The sequence below is a fragment of the Pipistrellus hanaki genome (assembly GCF_964339955.1).
Source record: "Pipistrellus hanaki genome assembly, chromosome: 5".
In the NCBI taxonomy this organism is placed as follows: domain Eukaryota; kingdom Metazoa; phylum Chordata; class Mammalia; order Chiroptera; family Vespertilionidae; genus Pipistrellus; species Pipistrellus hanaki.
Genome location: NC_140507.1, coordinates 72,094,755 through 72,116,066, shown reverse-complemented (window position 1 = coordinate 72,116,066; position 21,312 = coordinate 72,094,755). Strand labels below are relative to the sequence as shown.

Sequence of the window (21,312 nt, the reverse complement as noted above, 5' to 3'; positions counted from 1 at the left end):
ACCAGAAAGGAAAAAAAAATCTGTTAAAAAAAAAAATCTCTGCTCCAAAAATAGAAAATGGGCAAAGGATCCCAACAGACAATTCTCTAAAGAAAATTAATGGCCCATAAGCACATGCTCACGATCATTAGTCATTAGGGAAATGCAAATCTACTGCAGTGCGATACCAATGAATGCATACTAGGATGGCAATGCTAAAAAAACAAATTATAACAAATGTGGCCAAAATGTGGAGCAACTGGAACCCTCACACATTGCTGGTGGGAATGGGAAATGCTGCAACCACTGTGGAAAATAGGCTGGTGTGGTTCATCAAAAAGTTAAACAGCTCTAGCTGGTATGGCTCAGTGGATAGAGCATCAGGCTGCAGACTGAAGGGTCCTGGGCTTTATTCTGGCCAAGGGCACATGCCTGGGTTTTGGACTCAATTACCAGTAAGGGGCGGGGGTGCAGGAGGCAGCCAATCAATGATTCTCATCATTGGTGTTTCTCTCTCTCTCTCTCTCTCTCTCTCTCTCTCTCCCCCTTCCTCTCTGAAATCAATAAAAATATATTTTTTTAAAAAGGTATTTTTTAAAAGTTAAACAGAAGGACCACATGACCCAGAAATTCCACTTCTAGGTATATAACCAAGAGAATTAAAGATAAATATTTACAGAAATATTTGTACACAAATGTTCATAGCAGCATTATACATAACTAGAGGCCTGGTGCATGAAATTCCTGCATGAGTAGGGTCCCTAGGCCTGGCTGGCGATCAGGACCAATAGGGGCCTTCCAGCTGCCGGCTCTGGCCTTCCTTCATTCTGCACCACTCCCTGATGGTCAGCGCATGTCATAGCGAGCGATCGAACTCCAGGTCTCCTGGTCGAACTCCCGAGGGACACTTTGCATATTAGTCATATAGATAGATAGATAGATAGCCAAAAACTGCAAAAAAACCACCAACAAATGAATGGAATGAATAAACAGAATTTAGTATATCCATATCATGGCATACTGTTTGACACTAAAAAGGAGTGAAGCACTGACATGCTACAACATGGATGAGCATGTTGAATACACGATGCTCAGTGAGAGAAGCCACACAAAAAAAGGCCGCATAGAGTGTGATGTCATTTATGTGAAATGTCAAAAACAGGCAAATCATGTTCCGGGACAGGAAGTGGATTTGGGGTTGTCCAGGGGAACGGGATGGGGGCTGACTTTTAGGGACTTCCTTATTGGGGTGATGAAAGTGTTCTAAAATTGATGTAGTAATGGTTGCACAACTGTGACTATACTAAACCCCACTGAATTATACACTTTAAATGAATGAATTTAACAGTGTGTGAAATTATATCGCAGTTGTAAAAAAAAAAAAAAAAAATCCTGTATGCCTGGAGCTGAATTGTGGAGAATAACAAAAAAAGGAAAGTGGAGAGTAAAGGTCTTAACTACAGTGATCAAGGAAGGTCTCATTGCAATGATGACACTTGGACAGATTGGAAAGGAAAGAGCATACCATGGTACACAACTTCTGTTCCTTCAGTATGAAATTGTATAATATAAATACTTGTTTATTTGATTCCAGTGAACTCTGCCACCACTGCAGGGTTTGGATCAGTGCCATCCAGGGTCACTGGGGAGCTACAAAAGCAAGGGGCTGTGCTTGGACAGTCCCCACAAATGCTGGGCTATCCTGGGCCAGTGGCGTGGCCTTTCTTTAAAAAAAAAAATATTTTTTATTGATTTTTTACAGAGAGGAAGAGATAGGGATAGCTAGAAACATTGATGAAAGAGAATCATTGATCAGCTGCCTCTTGCACACCCCCAACTGGAGATATGCCCGCAACCAAGGTACATGCCCTTGACTGGAATCGAACCTGGGGCCTCTCAGTCCACAGGCCGACGCTCTATCCACCGAGCCAAACTGGTTTCAGCATGGCATGGACTTTCAAAATGCCTCCCCTATGGCAGGGTAGGAAATGGATCTCCTAGGAACCATACCCCAAGGAGAAGGGAGGGAAGGAAGGGAGAAGGGATGCAGAGGAAAAGCAGCAGATGAGGCAGTGAGAGTCTTGGGACTTAAATAGATGGCCTTTCTGATGGAGAAAAATACAATAGAGCAGGCCATCCAATAGAATCATAACATGAAGCACATATTAATTTTAAATTTTCTGGTAGCCACTTTTAAAAAGTACAAATAAACCAGTGTCATTAATTTATTTATATATATATATATATATATATATATATATATATATATATATATATATATTTTTTTTTTTTAAATATATATATATTATTGATTTCAGAGAGGAAGGGAGAGGGAGAGATAGAAACATCAATAATGAGCGAGAATCATTGATCAGCAGCCTCCTGCATGCCCCACACTGGTGATCCAGCCCACACCTGGGCATGTGCTCTGACTGGGAATTAAATCGTGACCTCCTGGTTCCTAGGTCAACGCTCAACCAATGAGCCACACCAGCTGGGCCTGCGTCACTGATTTTAATAATATGTTTTATCAACTCCATATGTCAAAAGTTCTTTACTAGTACATTTCAACATGAAATCAAAATCTACAATTATCAATGAGATATTTTGTTACTTTCTCATATTAGGTCTTAAAATCCAGAGTGTATTGTGTATTTACAGCTTATCTCAATTTGGGTGCTAATTTTCACTGAAAATACTTGATTTCTATTTATGTTTTAGAAAATTTTACAGTGGAACAAGTAGATTCACAGACTCCAGGTGAATCTGCTTACAAGTTTTCCAATAACTGAATCGAATATCAGATGTTTCCATTGCCATTTTAATTACTTACAATTTTAGGCTGGGTAACTCAGTTGGTTAGAGCATCGTCCCAATATGCCAAGGTTGTGGGTTCGATCTCCAGTCAGGGCACATACAAGAAGCAATCAGTGAATGCATAAATAAGTGGAACAACTAATTAGTCTTGCCGAAACCGGTTGGCTCAGTGGATAGAGCGTCGGCCTGTGGACTGAAAGGTTCGGGGTTCGATTCCGGTTAAGGGCATGTATCTTGGTTGTGGGCACATCCCCAGTATGGGCTGTGCAAGAGGCAGCTGATCGATGATTCTCTCTCATCGATGATTCTAACTCTCTATCCCTCTCTCTTCCTCTCTATAAAAAATCAATAAAATATATATTTTAAAAATCAGTCTTTCTCCCTCCTTCCCCCTTCTCTCTCCCTCTCCCCACCCCCCTCTCTGAAAATCAACAAATAAAATTAAAATTTTTTTTTCAAGTTAAAAGATTCAGTTCCATAGTGGCCACATTTTAAATGCTCTGTAGCCACAGCTAGTCAGTAGCTACCGCATTGGACAGTACAGATACAGAATGTGTATATCGTAGAGAATTCTTTTGGACAAAGAAAGTCCAGGGCAGTGCCGAGCACAGAGAAGGAGATCAAATAAATGGTAAGTGGAGAAACTTCTTGACTATCTGCCCCTCCAGACTAGGTCTGATTTATCTCTTTCCTCAAGCACAGCACCAGATTCAATAAACACGTCTCTAATATTTACTGCTCCTCCCCCAAACCCAGATGATCAACATTCCAACTAAAACATGACATGTGGAACTAAACAAAATGACTCAGGTGGACTGCACCTTTAAAAAAATTCTGATGATGATGAAAAAGTGTCCAAACCCTCAGTACTTCTCCTTTTCGTTTCAGACAAACTAGGTGCACACCAAAGGAGCAAAAGAGAGTGAGCAAATTTCATCTGAACCAGAATTCCCACTCTGACATTGGACTTGGTTGTTTTATTTTCAATAAAGACGGCATTTGACGGGGCTGAATCCTGTCTTTATTTGAAAATATGGATTTTTCTGGTATTAAATTTTAAATTAATGCGGGAGGGATGTGTTATAAAAGAACAACATGGGAGATCATTGTGCATTGGTTTCCTGTTGCTGCTGTAACAACTGTCAGTATAAATGTTAATTTTTAAAAAAACATATTTTATTGATTTTTTACAGAGAGGAAGGGAGAGGTATAGAGAGTTTGGAACATCAATGAAACATTGATCAGCTGCCTTCTGCACATCCCCTACTGAGGATGTGCCCGCAACCAAGGTACATGCCCTTGACCGGAATCTAACCTGGGACCTTTCAGTCCGCAGACCGATGCTCTATCCACTGAGCCAAACTTGTTAGGGCATAAATGTTCATTTAAAAAAATATTTTTAATTGACTTTTGAGAGGAAGGAAGAGGGAGAGAGAGATAGAAACATCAGTGATGAGAGAATCTTTTTTTAAAATTTTTTTATTTTTCCTTTTTTAATTTTTTTATTGTTTAAACTTTATTAAAGATTACATGTTTCTTCCTCCCCCACCATTAACACCCCATCCCCCCTCCCCCCCCTCCCCCCACCGCCCCAGTGCCTGTGTCCATTGGTTATGCTAATATGCATGCATACAAGTCCTTTCGTTGATTCTAAGTGCCTACCTCTCCTGCCTTCTCTTTGAGGTTGGACAGTCCGGTCTGTTCAGTGCTACCTTGTCTCTGGATCTATTTTTGTTCATTAGTTTATGTTGATCATTATATCCCACATATGAGTGAGATCATGTGATGTTTCTGGTTTTTTGGGATATATTCCTAGAAGTGGGATTATTGGGTCAAACAGGAGTTCCATTTTTATCTTTTTGAGGAAACTCCATACTGTTCTCCACAGTGGCTGCACCAGTCTGCATTCCCACTGCACGAGGGTTCCTTTTTCTCCACATCCTCACCAGCAGGTTTGTTGATTTGTTGATGATGATAGCAATTCTGACCGGTCTGTGATGGTACCTCACTGTTGTTTTGATTTGCATCTCTCAGATGATTAATGACTTTGAGGAGAATCGTTGATCAGCTGCCTCTTCCCTCCCTCACTGGGAATCGAGCCCACAACCTGGGCATGGGCCCTGACCTGGAGTGGAACTGTGACTTCAGGTTCATAAGTAGACGCTCCACCACTGAGATATGTTGGCCAGCCAGGCTCCATCGAGTTTTAGAGTGGAACAGAAGGAAGGAGGGAGGAAGAGTAAAGGTGGAGGAAGAGGAGGTGGAGGTGGAGAAGGAAGAGATGAAGGGAAGCGGAGAGAGAAAGGGAGATCCATATGAGAGACACATCAGTTGGTTGCCTTCTGCATGTGCTCCAACCAGGGCGAGGGATTGAACCTGTAAGCCAGGTATGTGCCCTTGACTGAGAACTGAACCCAAGGCCCTTCAGTGTATAGGCTCGTGCTCTAACCACTAAGCATACCAACCAGGAAGATTTCAATTTAAAAGAGATAAAAATTGCATTAAAATATTATTTATCTCATTTATTGAGTTTCTCGGGCAACTTTCAATTTTATGCTCATCTCCCACCCACACTATGTCCTCTCTCTGGTCCAGCTTCTGGAGAATATTAATTAATTCCTATTCATTCCACCCCTTTTTTAGCAGCGGTTAACGTTTTGACAAACTAGAAGTCCAGAGCGGTGACAGAGCCCAGTAAACATTCGATAAATTGTTCCTGGCTCTGCACTGGGTGCAGAGAGAGAACAGGGGACCAGAGCCCCGACGAAGTCTCTCCCTCCGCCCAGGCTGAATGCCCACGCTGAGGTCAGAACTACAGGTGTGGTGGGCTCCACTGTGCCCCCACAGTGACATGTCCACATCCTGACCCCTGATCCCCGGAAATGAGACCTTATTTGGAAACTGGGTCTTTGCAGATGGAACTAAGTTAAGGCGAGATCATCATGGAGTTAAGGTGAGCCCCCAATCCAGGGACTGGTGTCCTTATAGGAAGAGGGAAATGTGGACACTCACAGGGAGGCAGTGACAGGAACACGAGGCAGAGACTACAGCGATGCATTTACAAGCCAAGGGCAGCCAGCCATCACCAAAAGCTGGGAGAGTCAGGAAGGACCCTCCTCTGGAGCCTCCAGAGGGAGCACGGCCCTGCCGGCACCTCGAGCTGGATTCCTGGCCTCCGCGGCCTTGCTCACGTGGAGCGGGGCCTGGAACAGAAGGAGCGGAAGGTGCAGGTTTCTCTCCTGCTATCAGGCTCTCACAGGTCCGCAGGCTCAAGGTCCCAAGTTCCCTGACAGACACAGACCTTGCTTTGGGCGTGGCCTCCATATCTGCTTCTTGCACCCCTGGCCCTATCTCCTTCCCCCAGAGCAGCACTCCAGACCCTGTAGCTGCCCAGTGTCAACATAGGTGTGAACATGCCTGAGCCACAGAACATGGTGAGATGGCACACTTGCCAGCCAGCCGTCGGCTGCAAAGCCAGTTCTCTGCGGTCACCTTTAGAATGCATGAGAAGACAACAAATCATCGTCATCAGAATGTCAGCTTCATGAGGCCAGAGGCAGTGTTTCATTCTGTGTCCTCCATGCCTGGGACAGTAGGTGCTCAATAAATATTTCTGACATGAATAACTGAATGTCTTAAACCCGTAGTTGGCACATCAAAGTGAGTTTGTTGCTAAGGATGGCATATTTGATCCATTACTCATTTTTAAAAACGGATTGATTTTAGAGAGACAGAAACATCAGTTCATTGTTTTACTTACTTATGCACTCATAAATAAGTAAAACAATGTGCCCTGACCGGGGATCGAACCCCCACAACCTTGGCGTATCTGAAGGATGATCTAATTGAGCAACCAAGCTACCTGGCCAGGGCTAATCAAAAATATTTTTTGTTAATCCTCACCTGAGGATATTTTTTCTATTGGTTTTTTGAGAGTGGAAGAGAGAGAGAGAGACGGAGAGAGAGGGGGAGAGGGATAGAGGGAGAGGGAGAGAGATATTGATGTGAGACACATTAACTGGTTGCCTCTTGCATGTGTCCCAACTGGGGCTGGGGATCAAACTTGCAACCCAGGTACATGCCCTTGACCAGGAATTGAATCAGAGACCCTTCTGTGCACTGGCCAATGCTCTAACCACCTAGTAATACTGGCCGGGGCCAATCCATTTTTTTTTCCCCCTGAACAGGCTTTATTACACACACAGGGGTGGGGCTCATCCTCTTAACACCTGAGTCAGGGTAAGTGTATCCCAGATTATGACAAGACCAGTGGCTTCTCAAGGGTAAAGCTTGCAGGTTACCTTGTTCTCAGCCCCCATGGGTTAAATGAAATCTGTATCTATAAAAGCCTAAGCTTAAGTGACCCTTACCACCATTCAGTGGATGAGACGCTATGACAAGCACTGACCACCAGGGGACAACGCTCAAGGGAGGAGCTGCCCCCTGGTGGTCGGTGCGCCAACTTCCCGCGGCCAGCCACTCTCCCCGGGCCCTCCCGCAGCCGGCGGGCCGGAACCCGGGCCAGGCCGAGGGACCCCACCCGCGCCCGATTTCGTTCCCCGGGCCTCTGGTCTTAATAAATCCTTGGATTCCCAGTCTCGGCCACGCCCTAGCCTAGAGCTTTGACCACGCTCCCGGAGGCTGCGCATGCTCCGTCGCTAACCACCCCTCCCCGCCCCCCCGCCCCGCCCCGGGTGAATCGGCACAAACCATTTCCAGTTGTGTCAGGTGAGGCGGCTCTACATGCTCTCTTCCGGGGACAGGATGGGCGTTGCGCTCCGCCTTCCCCGAGGAATACTCTTGGTGCTACCTGTTGTGGAAGTGTGAGCCACGGCGCCGGCGCCTGCTCGCGCTTCCGGGGTCCTCTCGCCGCGGAGCCTCGGGCGGCACCTCCCCCTTCCCGCGAGGCGTTGGTGCGGTCCGCCCCGGTCACGTGGGCGCCAAGATGGCGGCCCCCAGAACACGCTGCCCGCGTTACGGCCCGTGAGGCGGCGGCGGCGGCGGCGGCGAACCGGCGGCGAGCTCCGCGTTTCCAGAGCGCATTCCGGTGACCGGCGGCGGGGAGCACAGTGCGGGGCCCGGGCCTGGCGGGCGGGCGGGCGCGGGGAGGATGCCTCATGGGGCGGGGGCGGGGGTCCCGGCATTGGCTCGCGGTGTGAGGCACCGCCCCCTGGAGTCCGGCGAGCTCTTCCTTCCGGGTTCCGGGTCCCTGGCTCCGAGCATCCCCGGGCTGGGGACCCACGTCTGGCGACTCCTTCCTCGGGGTCCTGGGAGAACCAGCTGGTGAGGGCCCCGCGTGGACAGGTCCTGGGCAGCGGGCTCCTAGGAGTCTTCCGAGGAAAGGGGTCCGGCGTGGGGCGACCCCTCCGGGAGGGGCAGCCCAGTTAAAGGAGATCTTTTGTTGAGAATTCTTGGTATAGAGTGTAGGAGAGAAGAAATTTCGAGGATCCAGGCCTCCTCTTCCTCCATCCCTTACCTATTCATCTGTCTGGCTCTGAGGCCTTCACGGGTGTGTGTGTGTGGGGGATTCCACTTTCTGCCTTGGTTGGGGGCGGATCCCCGAAACCCCTCGCCTCCCCCGTCCGCCCCCCCCCCCCCCCCCCCCGAAAGCTAACGGGCCTCGGTGTGAGCCGCGGGCGCCCGGGGTCGCTGTCCCCGCCCCGGTCCTGAGCTGGAGGAGAGGCTGCTGGAGGATGGAGTGGTGACGGGAGGGGAGGAATGAGGGCGCCGGCGCCGTGCTGGGGCGGCTGTGAGCGAACCTCATCCACAGTTACTGAGGATGCGGACGTGCACACCTCGCTTCGTTGCGCCCCTGGCAGCCAGTGGATGTCCAGTTCATCCGGCGCAGACTTGCCAAGGCCTGTCAGGAGTCACTCCTGGCGGCTGTGGGTTTGACTGTGTCTCATGCAGGAGTCACTCCCTTTGATGTCACCTGGGCTCGTGCAGCTGCACCGCCCTCATGGGGCCCTGGTGGAACCTGCTGCCGCTGCTGGGGGCCAGGGGCGAGGGATGCGGTGGGGGGCGGGGGGCGGGCAGAGGGCTGCTGGCATGCCGCCACTGCTTGTCATCTTTGTTTTTTTAATTTTTTAAATATATCGTTATGAATTTCAGAGAGGAAGGGAGAGGGAGAGAAAGATAGAAGCATCAATGATGAGAGAGAATCATTGACCCGCTGGCACCTGCACGCCCCCCACTAGGGACTGAACCAGCAGCTGGGGCATGTGCCCTTGACTGGAATCAAACCCGGGACCCTACAGTCCACAGGCTGACGCTCTACTCACTGAGCTAAACCAGCAAGGGCTGCCTGTCACGTTTATTACGTGGTCTCCAGGTCCTCGTCGGTCTGGAGGAGGAGAGGGAACCCTCCTTCCAGCCTCAGCCGCGTCGTTTCCTCTTATCTCATCCACTCGACAGTGTCTGGTGTAGCTCAGTCGCCTGGGTTTATAGCTTTCCCATAGCTTCTAAGCCATTGACCGCGGTGCTGGCTTCCCCTCCTGTGAGTGGTCACCAGCCCAGTCCCTGATTCCTCTGGTCACGGTACGATTGAATGAGCTCATCACTGTAAAGGGCGTAGGAGAGTGTCTGCACACACACATGCTCTGTGGGTGTCAGGATGGGTGCAGGCTGCTCCCAATTTGGGCGAAACTGAACATTTCCATCAAAACCCATCCGTCCTGGGCCTTGAGTCGCTGTGGAGCTGTCCTCACCTCTGGCACCTTGTTGTCCGTCTCTCATGGCTACGCATCACCTTTAGGATAAAATCACAAGTCCTCATTCTTATTGAGGGCCTCCTGTGTGCTGGGGTGCAGCAGGGACAGGAGACTCGACCCCTGCTCTCAGCGTCTCCTCGTCTAGTGAGGCCTCAGAAGGACCACAGCCAGCTAAGCCAGTAAACACGCAGCACGGTAGCTGCTAGTGGTAAGCGCTGCAAGGAAGGCAGAACAAGGGTAGGGAGCAGGAGCGGCATGGAAGGCAGCGAAGGCTTCTCTGAGGAGGTGACATCTGAGACGAGGAAGTGAGAGAGAGAGCGGGGCACTCGGAGGGAGAGAACAGCGGGGCAGAGGCCCGGGGCAGGAGTTTCCTTGGTTCGCTGGGGGAACCGGAGGAGGCCTGTTCGGAGTGGAATGAGGGGAGGGAAGGGAGGAAGTGAGGGTGGGGAGGGTGCCTGGGGCCTTCGGGACTCCCACGGAGTTTGGAGCAATAAGGCACCGGGAGGGTTTTGCAGAGGAACCACGTGTTTGGTTTCTATGGCAAAGGATTCCTGTATCAGTCACCTGGGCTGTGTGACAGATTACACAGTTTCTTACGACCTACCCTCGTAAGCCACACTGTCATTTCTCCCATCCTGTTCACTGTGGGAGGGGCACCCTGAGCACAGATACCAGGAGGTGGGGCCGGGGGACCAGCTACCACAGTCTCTGGCTGCCGTGTGGAGAGCAGACCCTCGGGGTAATTGCTGACTATAGGCCAAAGGCCCGGAGAGGGAGAGTAACCTGGGGAGGGCCACACGGTGAGTGGGCGGGGCCAGAGCCAGGCTTGCAGCCTAGATATGCAGGCTGGACGGCAGGAGGGGCCGCTTGGCCAGGCTCTAGATCACGTGTGTCAAACACAAGGCCCGCGGGCCTAATCCAGCCCGCCAGGCCTTGCAATGTGGCCCGCACCGCGCTGTCATCACTGCATTCCGCTGTCAGTTTATGACATTGTCAGTTTATGACTGTTCAGTAAACCATTCGGCCCGCGATTTAGGCTGGATTTTAGATTTTGGCCCCTTCTCTGATTGAGTTCGACACCCCTACTCTAGATGAATTGAACAAGTAAGGACGCCTCTAACCGGCCTCCCGGTTCCTGTGTTAAGGTTCTCGTGCCCGAGAGGAGCCGGAGGAAGGAGGCTGCACCATGGTGACGGAGCAGGAGGTGGAGGCCATCGGGCGGACGCTGGGGGACCCCCAGCAGCCCTTGCAGGCCCGCTTCCGGGCGCTCTTCACGCTCCGGGGGCTGGGCGGCCCGGACGCCATCGCCTGGATCAGCCGGGCCTTCAGCGATGACTCCGCCCTGCTCAAGCACGAGCTGGCCTACTGCCTGGGCCAGATGCAGGACCGCCGCGCCATCCCCGTGCTGGTGGGCGTGCTGCGCGACACCCGCCAGGAGCCCATGGTGCGCCACGAGGCCGGTGAGTGAGGCGAGGCTGGGCCCCCTGCCTCACCCGCCACGGGCAGGCCGGGCTCGGCACAGCGCCGCCCGGGGCAGGCGGGAGTGTGTTCGCCCACCGGCAGACAGGCCGTCCCCCCACTCATTCTACCCTCGTAGCATAAGAGCCACCACAAGCCAGAGTCACCCGGTGGTGGGACCACACGGTGCTGAGATTTGAATTTCATGCATTTTTCATGAGCCATGAATATTATCCTGTAATTTAAAAAGCTTTTTTTTTTTGCCCTGGCTGGTATTCTCAGTGATTAAAGCACCATCCTGAGTGCCAAAGGGTTGTGGGTTCGAGCCAGGGCGCATGCCCAGGTTGCAGTTTTTTTAATTTTTAAAAATTTTTAAAATTATTATCTGTGTACATATACCATTTACCTGTGTACATATACCATTATCTGTGTACATATACCTCATGCACATGCACCAACTGGGGATCAAAACTGCAACGCCGCCCCCCCCGCTCCCCCCCCCCCGTTGCAGTTTTGATCCTCAGTTGGTGCATGTGCATGAGGCCACTGATGGATGTTTCTCACATCGATGTTTATATCTCTCTCCTTTTCTTTCTCTTTAGAATCAATGAAAAACATATCCTCGGGTGAGGATTAAGAACAAAATATTTTTTAACTATAAAAGCCATTCTACGTGCATATAAAAACAGACAGTGGGCTGTAGATTGCCAACCCCTTTTTCTTTTCTTTTAAAAAAAAATATTTTATTGATTTTTTTACAGAGAGGAAGAGAAAGGGATAGAGAGCTAGAAACATTGATGAGAGAGAAACATCGATCAGCTGCCTCCTACACACCCTCCACTGGGGATGTGCCCGCAACCATGCCCTTGACCGGAATCGAACCCGGGACCTTTCAGTCCGAAGACCTCCGCTCCATCCACTGAGCCAAACCGATTTCGGCCCAAACCCTTTTTCATCTTCATTTCATTCATGGGACAAACATTTTTGAGGGCCTGTTGTGAGCTTCCCCTGAGGTGTCCAGGTCCTTTCTAATCAACACGAACTCTCTCTGCCTGGTTCCCAGGGGAGGCGTTGGGCGCCATCGGGGACCCAGAAGTCCTGGAGATCCTGAGGCAGTACTCCACCGACCCTGTGGTCGAGGTAACTCGGACAGGCCCTCCCTCTCCCGCCTTCGCCTGGACCGGCCCCAGGCCTGGGTCTGTTTGCATGGGGATTCTGGAGAGAGGCGGCAGTCAGGATGGGTGCAGGCTGCCCCCAATTTGGGCGAAACTGAACATTTCCATCAAAACCCACCCTGCCCTGGGCCTTGAGTCGCTGTGGAGCTGTCCTCACCTCTGGCACCTTGTTGTCCGTCTCTCTCATGGCTACGCATCAGCTTTAGGATAAAATCACAAGTCCTCACTGAGGCCCACACGCCCGCAGTCTGTTCTGACCACTGGAGGGAGGCCACCTTTGTGGTTAGCTCCCCTGACAGGTCCGGCCGGTCCGCCTCAGGCCTCTGCTGGCTCTTTCCACCTCACTCCATCCTCACTGGTTCTGATGTCACCACCACACTGAGCGTTCCCTGCCCGGTCTCCCTTATCACCCCCTAACGACCCCAAGGCCGCCACCCTGTCCCCTCCTCCGCAGGTGGCCGAGACATGCCAGCTGGCTGTCTGCCGGCTGGAGTGGCTGCAGCAGCACACTGGGGAGCCGGCGGCGCCAGGGCCCTACCTCTCGGTGGACCCGGCCCCTCCGGCCACGGAGCGCGACGTGGGGCGGCTGCGGGAGGCGCTCCTGGACGAAGCCCTGCCGCTGTTCGACCGCTACCGAGCCATGTTCGCCCTCCGAGATGCCGGTGGCGAGGAGGCCGCCCTGGCCCTGGCTGAGGGTGAGGGGGCCCTGGGGGAGGCTGAGCGGCTGCATCTGGGACGTGGAGCCGCCTGTCCTGGGGACCAGCACCCTGGGCCCGGCCCAGCCCTTCCCCACGGTCTTCACACAATTAACTCCTGCTCAGAGGTGGGGGGGGGGGGGCAATCGTAGAGGCAAGGAGACTGGCCTGAGGTCACACCCAGTCAGCAGAGTAGACCCTCAGCAACCTGGCTCCCGCATCCTTAATGCCTTCCTGTTATGACTCGTCTCTGCCCCTGGGTGCCCAGTCCCGTCCCGCGCGTCCTCAGCCTCCCCGGCGGCACTGCACAGCCTGACTCCTCTGCTCGCGCCCACAGGCCTCCGCTGCGGCAGCGCCCTCTTCCGCCACGAGATCGGCTACGTCCTGGGCCAGCTGCAGCACGAGGCGGCCGTGCCCCCGCTGGCCGCCGCGCTGGCCCGGCGCTCCGAGAGCCCCATGGTGCGGCACGAGTGCGCCGAGGCCCTGGGCGCCATCGCCCGCCCGCCCTGCCTGGCCGCCCTGCGGGCCCACGCCGCCGACCCCGAGCGCGTGGTGCGGGAGAGCTGCGAGGTGGCCCTGGACATGTACGCGCACGAGCGCGGGCCGGCCTTCCAGTACGCCGACGGGCTGGAGCAGCTGCGCTCGCCGCCCTCCTAGAGCTCCTGCCTCGGCCGGGCCCTGCCCCGAGGACTCGGACGTCAGCGGGGGTCGCTCCCCCGGGTCCCTGAACCTGCTCCCCGGCCGGATCTCAGCCGCTTCTGCGTCTTGGTTACTCCCAGGACCAGGCTGAGGTCTCTGCGGTCCCTACACCAGGCTGCCGTGTGCCGTGGGATGTCAGCATGGGAGGGGGGTCTGGGGTGGGGGGTGCAGGGGTGAGGCTGTGCTCTGGGGAGGTTGCATGCCCCGGTTTCTCCAGGAATGAGGGGGTGCAGAGAAAGGGATGTGGGGAAATCTGTGCTCAGGGTGGGCTGGGCCAGGGACTTGGGCCAGGTGACAAGCAGGCCCCAGGCCACTGCTTCAATGGAATATTAAATTATTTTTGCCAAGCAATTACTGTGTGTGTTGGGAGGCTGTGGGGCTTACGTTGGCTGCTCTTAAGGAACGTCTAAGTGGGGGTGGGGGCGGGGCATTTGGAGAACTCAGCTCTGCCATCTGCCTGTGCTGGACGTGACCAGTGCAGGCCTGTGTCCCCGCCTCACCTCCCGTCCCCTGGCAGGGTATCTGTCCCTCAGCCCCCGCCAGGAGGCTCAGGAAGCAGCCCTCCAGCCTGCCCCTCCCCACGGGGGATGGGGAAGGGGTTCTGTGGTATGGCTCAGAGCTTGGGCTGTGGATGAGGGCCCCCTCCCCCATTCCAGGGCCCCCTCTCCCCCCTTCTTCCAGGTGCAGCCTTCAGCAGCCCATTCACTATTCTATGATGAGCTAACCAGGTTTCCCATTTACTGCTTTCTATGGGTTAACCCTGATGCCGGGGGAGGGGATTCCATGAGGGCACCGGTGCCAGGAGGTGTGGGCACAATTCTGACCCATTTTTACAACCTCTTCTGCTCACAACTCTTCTGGCACCAAATGTGTGAGTTTTCCATTTCTCTGCAGACACCAGCTGGGTGTCCTGCAATTCAGTCCTGACACTGATGGCCCGGAATGACACCGACGCCACCACTTTAAACGGTCCTCCTGTACCTTGGACCCCCGGGGTTCTCACCACCCCGCTCACATTTGGGGGTGAGCTGCTAGGAGAGCTGCCAGAGCTCGGAAAGGGCTTTGCTTACCGTTTCCTATGAGGACAGACGGAGAGACGCAGGGCTGGGTCCGGAAGGGCCCCGCGCACAGGAACTTCCGTCCCCTGGAGCCGGCACTCGGTCTCCGGGCACGTGGAGCTGCAGGGCCCCGCCTTGAGGCCTGTATGGAGAGCATCACTGGCGCTGACGCAGGCGGGCGGCGGGGGGCTGTCGCCTCACCCACAGGTGGTTTCGCCTCCCAGCCCGTCTCAGTTTTAACGGGAGGGGTGGGTTACAAAGCACAAAGGGCCCTCGCTGGTTTGGCTCAGTGGGTAGAGCGTCGGCCTGCAGACTGAAGGGTCCCAGGTTCAATTCCGGTCAAGGGCACATGCCCGGGTTGGGGGCTCCATCCCCAGTGTGGGGCGTGCAGGAGGCAGCCAACCAATGATTCTCATCACTGATGTTTCTATCTCCCTCTCCCTTCTCTCTGAAATCAATAAAAATATATTTAGGGGGGAAAAGGCACAAAGGCCTGGCTGGTGTGGTTCAGAGGTTGCACATGGATCTGTGAACCAGGGGGTCTCGGTTTGATTGGGGTGCAGGCTCAGTCCCCAGGCTCCATCACTGATGTTTCGATCTCTCCCTCTCCTTTCCTCTCGTTGAAAACAATAAAAATATATTTTTTTGAAAAGCATGAAGGGCCGTAGCCCGTTTGGTTCAGAGGTTAAAGCGTTGGCCTGTGGACGAAGAGTCCCGATTTCTATTCCGGCCAGGGGCATGCACCTCGGTTGCAGGCTTGATCCCTGGCCCCGGTATGGATGTGTCTCTCTTACATGTGTCTCTCCCGCTCCCTCTCCCTTCCTATCTCTGAAATCGTTAGAAGGCAGCATTCATTAAAAACAAAACACGCAGGGAAATGACAGGGTTTTAGGGACTTGATGCCAGGAACCTGGACAAAGATAAATACACGTTTTTTAATATCTCAGTGTCACAGGCACCCCCTCTTCCTGGAGCCCTGCATTTGCCCAGCTTCCGCCCCCTCCCTCATTGCCTAGGGCTGGTCCTGGGGGGGGGGCCTCACCCCCTGGGTGGCCTGTCCCCTGTCTGTAGGGTTCTAACCTCATCTGTGCTGAGTCCTGCCTCTGGCCGGGGCTCCTCTGAGCTCCACACTCAGGCCCAGCTGCCCCTCCACATCTCTTGAATCACCTCAAACCCTGTACGTCCTCACATTTCCTCTTACTACTCCGAGGCTGCTTCTCCCACCGGAAATGGACACTCCAGCATTGTAGGTGGTCAGCCTAAAAGCATTCAGGTGTGACCAATTAAAACCTATCCCAGACCTGCACACTTCTCTCCTTCCTCTCCCAGGTCCAGCCTCATCATCGCCACCTTGTACCAGCTGTTGCCCTGGCCATGGTCGGCCACCAGAGGGCGTCATTGAGCTCCCGAGTCCGCTTTCTTCTCTGCCCACAGTCCAGGGCGCCCACTCCCTGGGCTGGTAGCGGGGAGAACCCAAATCCCCTCCGAGGCCCACAAAGCCCCGCACAACCTGCCCGGTCCCCGCCCTGCTCTCCCCTCCTCTCTCCTCGCTCACTCCGCCCAGCCACACGGCCCCACTATTCCTCCAGCACGCAGACACTGTGCTCAGGCTGTTCTCTGCCCAGAAGGCTTTGCCCTGGCTCTCCCGTGGCTGGTTCCCTTACTGCTCTGAGCCTCTGCTCCAGTGTCATCTCGGAATGGCCTTGGCAGCCCTATTTTATTTTATTTTATTTTATTTTATTTTAAAAAAATATATTTTATTAATTTTTTACAGAGAGGAAGAGAGAGGGATAGAGAGAAACATCGATGAGAGAGAATCATCGATCAGCTGCCTCTTGCACACCCCCTACTGGGGATGTGCCCACAACCAAGGTACATGCCCTGGACCAGAATCGAACCCGGGACCCTTCAGTCCGCAGGCTGACACTCTATCCACTGAGCCACACCGGTTTTGGTGGCAGCCCTATTTTAAACCTGAACTCCCCCCCAGCAGCACCAGCCGCTCCGCCTCCACTACCACTCTTCATTTTCTCACCCGATACATCCCTGACACTGAGGGTATGCTTTTCTCAGTCCCTTTTCCCACTTGGAATGTCAGGGCTTTTCCCAGCAGAGGGACAGCCTGTGCAAAGGCCCCGAGGTAGCGGCCTGCAGGGCAGCCGTGGGTGCGGCTGGAGCTGAGCACAGGAGGGGGCAGTGGGCAGACGTGATTTGCGATGTGACTCATCGGGCAGATGGTGGCCAGAGGGAAGCCCCAATCTTCTTACCCAAATCCCCTTAGGACTTCCGCCGCCGGCCGCCTCGGCCTCTCCTGCCGGGCGGCGCCATGCCGGGGCTGGCGGGTGAGGCGGGCGCCGAGAGCCGGAGCCGGGCCCCCGCCCTGTACGAGGAGTACCGCCCGCCGCCCCTCGACGCCATCCGCCTGCCCCCGTACGCGCTGTACCTGCTGCTGGCGGCGCTGCTGGTGCTGGCCGTGGCCTACGCCATCGTGGGCCATCTCCTCAGGGACCTGGCCCACGACCTGGCCGGTGAGTCCCGCCCGCCAGGACGGCTCAGGCTGGAGCTGGGTCCCGGGGCCCCCCAGTCAGGGAGGGCAGGAGGGTGGACGGGCCTGGGGGGCAGAGGCCTCTGTGGGCTGGGGGGCAGGGCTTGGGCGGCTCCTCACCAGCTCCTGCGCAGACTGGGCCTTCGGCCCGAAGCCGGACCAGGAGGACGGCCCCCGGGAGCTGCGCCCGAGCCTGGAGGGCGAGGATCTGGAGGAGCTGGACCTGCGGCTGGCCCTGGCCTGGCGGGGCGACGAGGACAGCGGCGGGGGTGCTGATGGGGCGCCGGCAGCAGCCCCCGCCCGGGCCCCCCACCGCCCCTCCATCGCCTTCAAGGAGCCGCCCGCCCGGAGCGCCTGGCGGCTGGCCTGAGCCGGCACTGCCCTCGGCTCAGGCCCAGCGGCCGCCCCAGCGCCACCCAGACGGGACCTGGGCCCCGGAGCCCCTTCTGCACGCTCGGCCCTGTCTCGGCTGAGAACCTCCCTTTCCTGGCTGCCAGGACTCTGACGTTTCCACACGCCTGCACCCCCGACTCCCAGTTTAACCCACCGGCCTCCGACAAGCGGTGGGCAGCCTGTGAACCAAGAGCGCCAAGATCTCAAAAATAATAATATTATTAGCCAGCCCTTGCCTAGAGCCTGGTATCCGCCTGCTGTTGCGCTAAATGAGCCATTTCCTCGCATTATCTCATTTAATCCTCTGAGTGAGACTTGGTGCCCGTTTAACAGATGGGGGGATGGAGGCACAGAGCCCAGAAATGACTTGTTTGGGGTTCTGCCCCCACTCACTCTTCTGAGCTCCCCTCCCCTCACTCTCAGCTCTGCTGCTCTGTCGCTGGATCTGTCTCTGGGGGTCCCGACGCCCCAGTTAGCCTGTGACCCGGGGACGGCACCTGGGGCTTCCTTCCCTTCCCAGCTTCGCACCGGACAGACGCACAGTGGGAGCTTCGCAGGCCGCTGGCTGGCCGAGGGGCTGCTCCGGGCGGGGCTGCCTGCGCAGTGCACGTGAGCGGCCGTCCGCACGGCGGTTAGTCCGACCTCAGGAGAGCACACTGCGAGGCTCCGTAAGGCACGTGCCATGCTGCCGGCCTCTCCAGCCCCGCCCGGGGAGGGCTCCCGGGCCTGAAGGGTGCCCCCCGCCCCCGGCCTTCCGCCACGTGCCTGGGCCGTGGCCGCCCGGGGCAGCGGGAGTGCAGGGCCGGTATCTGATCAGCCGGGACCAAAGTTGAGAGCCCGGAGCCTGAGTCATCAGCTGCCCAGGTGCCCTGTCCTCTCCACAGGGCGCGGCTGGCCTTGGGCACATCACTCGGCCCTCCCAGCGTCGGCCGGACCCGGGGCCGGGGGGGCGGACGAGGCCCAGGAAGCTGGGGTGGGGGGACCCCTGGCCTCGGTGCTCCTGGCCTCTCCGAGCTCCTCTGAAACGGAGGCAGCAACTTGTGTGAGGTTCAGAGAAGGAAACATGAAGGTGCTGAGTCTGGGCCGCCTCAGCCCCCCCTGCCCCCCGGGGCGTGGAGCCTGGGGGCTCAGTGCTGGGCCCTGGCGGGCACAGGGTGCAGGTGGCAGCCGCCGGGTTAATGGTTACCCCGGGTCCAGAGTCTGCCCTCCTGGGGAGGGGCTGCCGCCAGGTGGGTGAAGGGCGGGCCTGCCCTGCCCGGGCCCACCTGCGCCTTATCAGGGCTGGCAGGGCCTCGCCGGCCACAGAGGACCTGCTCCTCGGACCTCGCACCCGGCCATGGAGGCCCTGCGGACCCTCCTGGCGGTCAGCGCCCTGCTGCTCGTGCCCGCGGGAGCCCAGCAGGGTAGGGGCACCCCTGGGGCGGCGGGGGCGGGGGCGTGGGGCGAGCTCCCTCCCGGCCGGGTCCCCAGCACCTTCCCTTCCCTGACACCCAGCCCCAAACCGCCGCCTGAGAGCCACATGCGGCTCTTCGGCCCTTTGCGTGTGGCTCTCCCACAAAGTACCACGGCCTGGGCGAGTCTGTTTTGAAGAAGTGGCGTCAGAAGAAGTTTAAGTTTAAAAACTGTGGCTCTCCGAAGAAATGTCAATCGTTGTGCTGCTGGTATTTGGCTCTGTGGACGAATGAGTTTGCCGACCCCTGGGCTAAGCAGCCCAGACTCCCTTCTCCCCGTCCCCTTCGGGGGGCCTACGCGCCCCGCCGCTGAGTCCCGCCTCCCCCCCACAGCCACGGAGTTCCGCCTGAAGCCGTGGCTGACGGGCCTGGCGGCCGTGGTGGGCTTCCTGTTCATCGTCTTCGTCCTCCTGCTCGTCAACCGCGTCTGGTGCTCCAAGCGGAGGTGAGAGCATCTGTCCCCCCGAGCCCCCACCCCCACGCCCCACCCCTCACCCCCACGCCCCACCCCTCACCCCTCACCCCCCACCCCCCACCCCCCACCCCTCACCCCCCACCCCCCACCCCTCACCCCCACTCCCCACACCTCACCCCCCACCCCCACCCCCCACCCCTCACCCCCACCCCCCACACCTCACCCCCCACACCTCACCCCCACCCCCCACACCTCACCCCCCACATCCCCACACCTCACCCCCCCACACAGCCCTCACCCCCCACACCTCACCCCCCACCCCCACCCCTCACCCCCACTCCCCACACCTCACCCCCACCCCCCACACCTCACCCCCCCACACCCCTCACCCCCCACATCCCCACACCTCACCCCCCCACACCCCTCACCCCCCACACCTCACCCCCCACCCCCCACACCTCACCCCCCCACACAGCCCTCACCCCCCCACACAGCCCTCACCCCCCACACCTCCCCCCACCCCCACACCTCACCCCCCACCCCCCACCCCCCACACCTCACCCCCCACCCCCACACCTCACCCCCCACCCCCACACCTCACCCCCACCCCCCACACCTCACCCCCCACCCCCACACCTCACCCCCCACCCCCCACCCCCCACACCTCACCCCCCACCCCCACACCTCACCCCCCACCCCCACACCTCACCCCCACTCCCCACACCTCACCCCCCCACACAGCCCTCACCCCCCCACACAGCCCTCACCCCCCACACCTCACCCCCCACCCCCACACCTCACCCCCCACACCCCACACCTCACCCCCCACACCTCACTCCCCACACCTCACCCCCCACACCCCACACCTCACCCCCCACACCTCACTCCCCACACCTCACCCCCACCCCCACACCTCACCCCCCACACCCCACACCTCACCCCCCCACACCTCACCCCCCACATCCCCACACCTCACCCCCACCCCCCACACCTCACCCCCCCACACAGCCCTCACCCCCCACACCTCACCCCCCACATCCCCACACCTCACCCCCACCCCCCACACCTCACCCCCCACACCTCACCCCCACTCCCCACCCCTCACCCCCCACATCCCCACACCTCACCCCCCACACCCCACACCTCACCCCCCCACACAGCCCTCACCCCCCACACCTCACCCCCCACACCTCACCCCCCACATCCCCACACCTCACCCCCCCACACAGCCCTCACCCCCCACACCTCACCCCCCACCCCCCACACCTCACCCCCCACCCCCCACACCTCACCCCCACTCCCCACACCTCACCCCCCACCCCCCACACCTCACCCCCACTCCCCACACCTCACCCCCCACCCCCCACACCTCACCCCCCACTCCCCACCCCTCACCCCCACTCCCCACACCTCACCCCCACCCCCACACCTCACCCCCCACACCTCACCCCCCACACAGCCCTCACCCCCCACACCTCACCCCCCACCCCCCACACCTCACCCCCCACACCTCACCCCCCACACCTCACCCCCCACATCCCCACACCTCACCCCCCACACCCCACACCTCACCCCCCACCCCCCACACCTCACCCCCCACATCCCCACACCTCACCCCCCACACCTCACCCCCCACCCCCCACACCTCACCCCCCCACACAGCCCTCACCCCCCACACCTCACCCCCCACATCCCCACACCTCACCCCCCCCACACCCCTCACCCCCCACACCTCACCCCCCACATCCCCACACCTCACCCCCCCACACCCCTCACCCCCCACACCTCACCCCCCACATCCCCACACCTCACCCCCACATCCCCACACCTCACCCCCCACCCCCCACACCTCACCCCCCCACACACCCCTCACCCCCCACACCTCACCCCCCACCCCCCACACCTCACCCCCCCACA

The 21,312-nt window shown here is 57.1% G+C and overlaps 5 protein-coding genes across 8 annotated transcripts in view; 3 read left to right on the top strand and 2 right to left on the bottom strand.

Moving 5' to 3' along the window:
• The window catches only part of FZR1 (fizzy and cell division cycle 20 related 1), a 36,036-nt gene extending 28,414 nt beyond the window's left edge, over positions 1-7,622 (bottom strand). The window contains exon 1 of the mRNA XM_084883525.1: positions 7,507-7,622. The gene's annotated coding sequence lies outside the window, so the exon portion shown is untranslated. The remainder of the gene's footprint in view (positions 1-7,506) is intronic.
• NFIC (nuclear factor I C) overlaps positions 1-21,312 on the bottom strand; it is a 217,517-nt gene that overhangs the window by 87,101 nt on the left and 109,104 nt on the right. The gene's annotated exons all lie outside the window — the stretch shown is intronic.
• DOHH (deoxyhypusine hydroxylase) lies at positions 7,729-13,884 on the top strand. Of its 3 annotated transcripts, XM_084883559.1 has the most exons (6): positions 8,007-8,079; positions 9,637-9,714; positions 10,652-10,966; positions 12,028-12,104; positions 12,594-12,834; positions 13,172-13,884. In XM_084883559.1, the coding sequence occupies exons 3-6, from the start codon at positions 10,693-10,695 to the stop codon at positions 13,489-13,491; spliced, it is 912 nt and encodes a 303-aa protein (XP_084739685.1). In that variant the 5' UTR covers positions 8,007-8,079; positions 9,637-9,714; positions 10,652-10,692; the 3' UTR covers positions 13,492-13,884. The 3 variants fall into 3 exon arrangements, with proteins under 3 accessions (XP_084739684.1, XP_084739683.1, XP_084739685.1); XM_084883558.1 differs by lacking the exons at positions 8,007-8,079; positions 9,637-9,714 and adding an exon at positions 7,729-7,865; XM_084883557.1 differs by lacking the exon at positions 9,637-9,714 and having other exon boundaries at positions 7,956-8,079.
• SMIM44 (small integral membrane protein 44) lies at positions 16,319-18,557 on the top strand. Its single transcript, XM_084883269.1, has 2 exons — positions 16,319-17,119; positions 17,271-18,557. Exons 1-2 carry the CDS (start codon positions 16,918-16,920, stop codon positions 17,504-17,506), a joined length of 438 nt encoding a protein of 145 aa, XP_084739395.1. The 5' UTR covers positions 16,319-16,917; the 3' UTR covers positions 17,507-18,557.
• The window catches only part of SMIM24 (small integral membrane protein 24), a 7,456-nt gene continuing 4,849 nt past the window's right edge, over positions 18,706-21,312 (top strand). For both annotated transcript variants that reach the window (XM_084883251.1, XM_084883250.1), the window contains exons 1-2: positions 18,706-18,932; positions 19,314-19,425. In XM_084883251.1, the coding sequence (XP_084739377.1) occupies positions 18,866-18,932; positions 19,314-19,425 (179 nt within the window). In that variant the 5' untranslated portion in view covers positions 18,706-18,865. The remainder of the gene's footprint in view (positions 18,933-19,313; positions 19,426-21,312) is intronic.

What these genes read in the sequence shown, in the direction of transcription:
- DOHH (XM_084883558.1), top strand. Translation starts at nt 10,693, where the DNA reads ATGGTGACGGAGCAGGAGGTGGAGGCCATCGGGCGGACGCTGGGGGAC. An exon ending in CATGGTGCGCCACGAGGCCG is followed by an intron (nt 10,967 to 12,027) that starts GTGAGTGAGGCG and finishes CCTGGTTCCCAG; the next exon opens with GGGAGGCGTTGGGCGCCATC. An exon ending in CGCCCTGGCCCTGGCTGAGG is followed by an intron (nt 12,835 to 13,171) that starts GTGAGGGGGCCC and finishes TCGCGCCCACAG; the next exon opens with GCCTCCGCTGCGGCAGCGCC.
- SMIM44 (XM_084883269.1), top strand. Translation starts at nt 16,918, where the DNA reads ATGCCGGGGCTGGCGGGTGAGGCGGGCGCCGAGAGCCGGAGCCGGGCC. An exon ending in CCTGGCCCACGACCTGGCCG is followed by an intron (nt 17,120 to 17,270) that starts GTGAGTCCCGCC and finishes GCTCCTGCGCAG; the next exon opens with ACTGGGCCTTCGGCCCGAAG.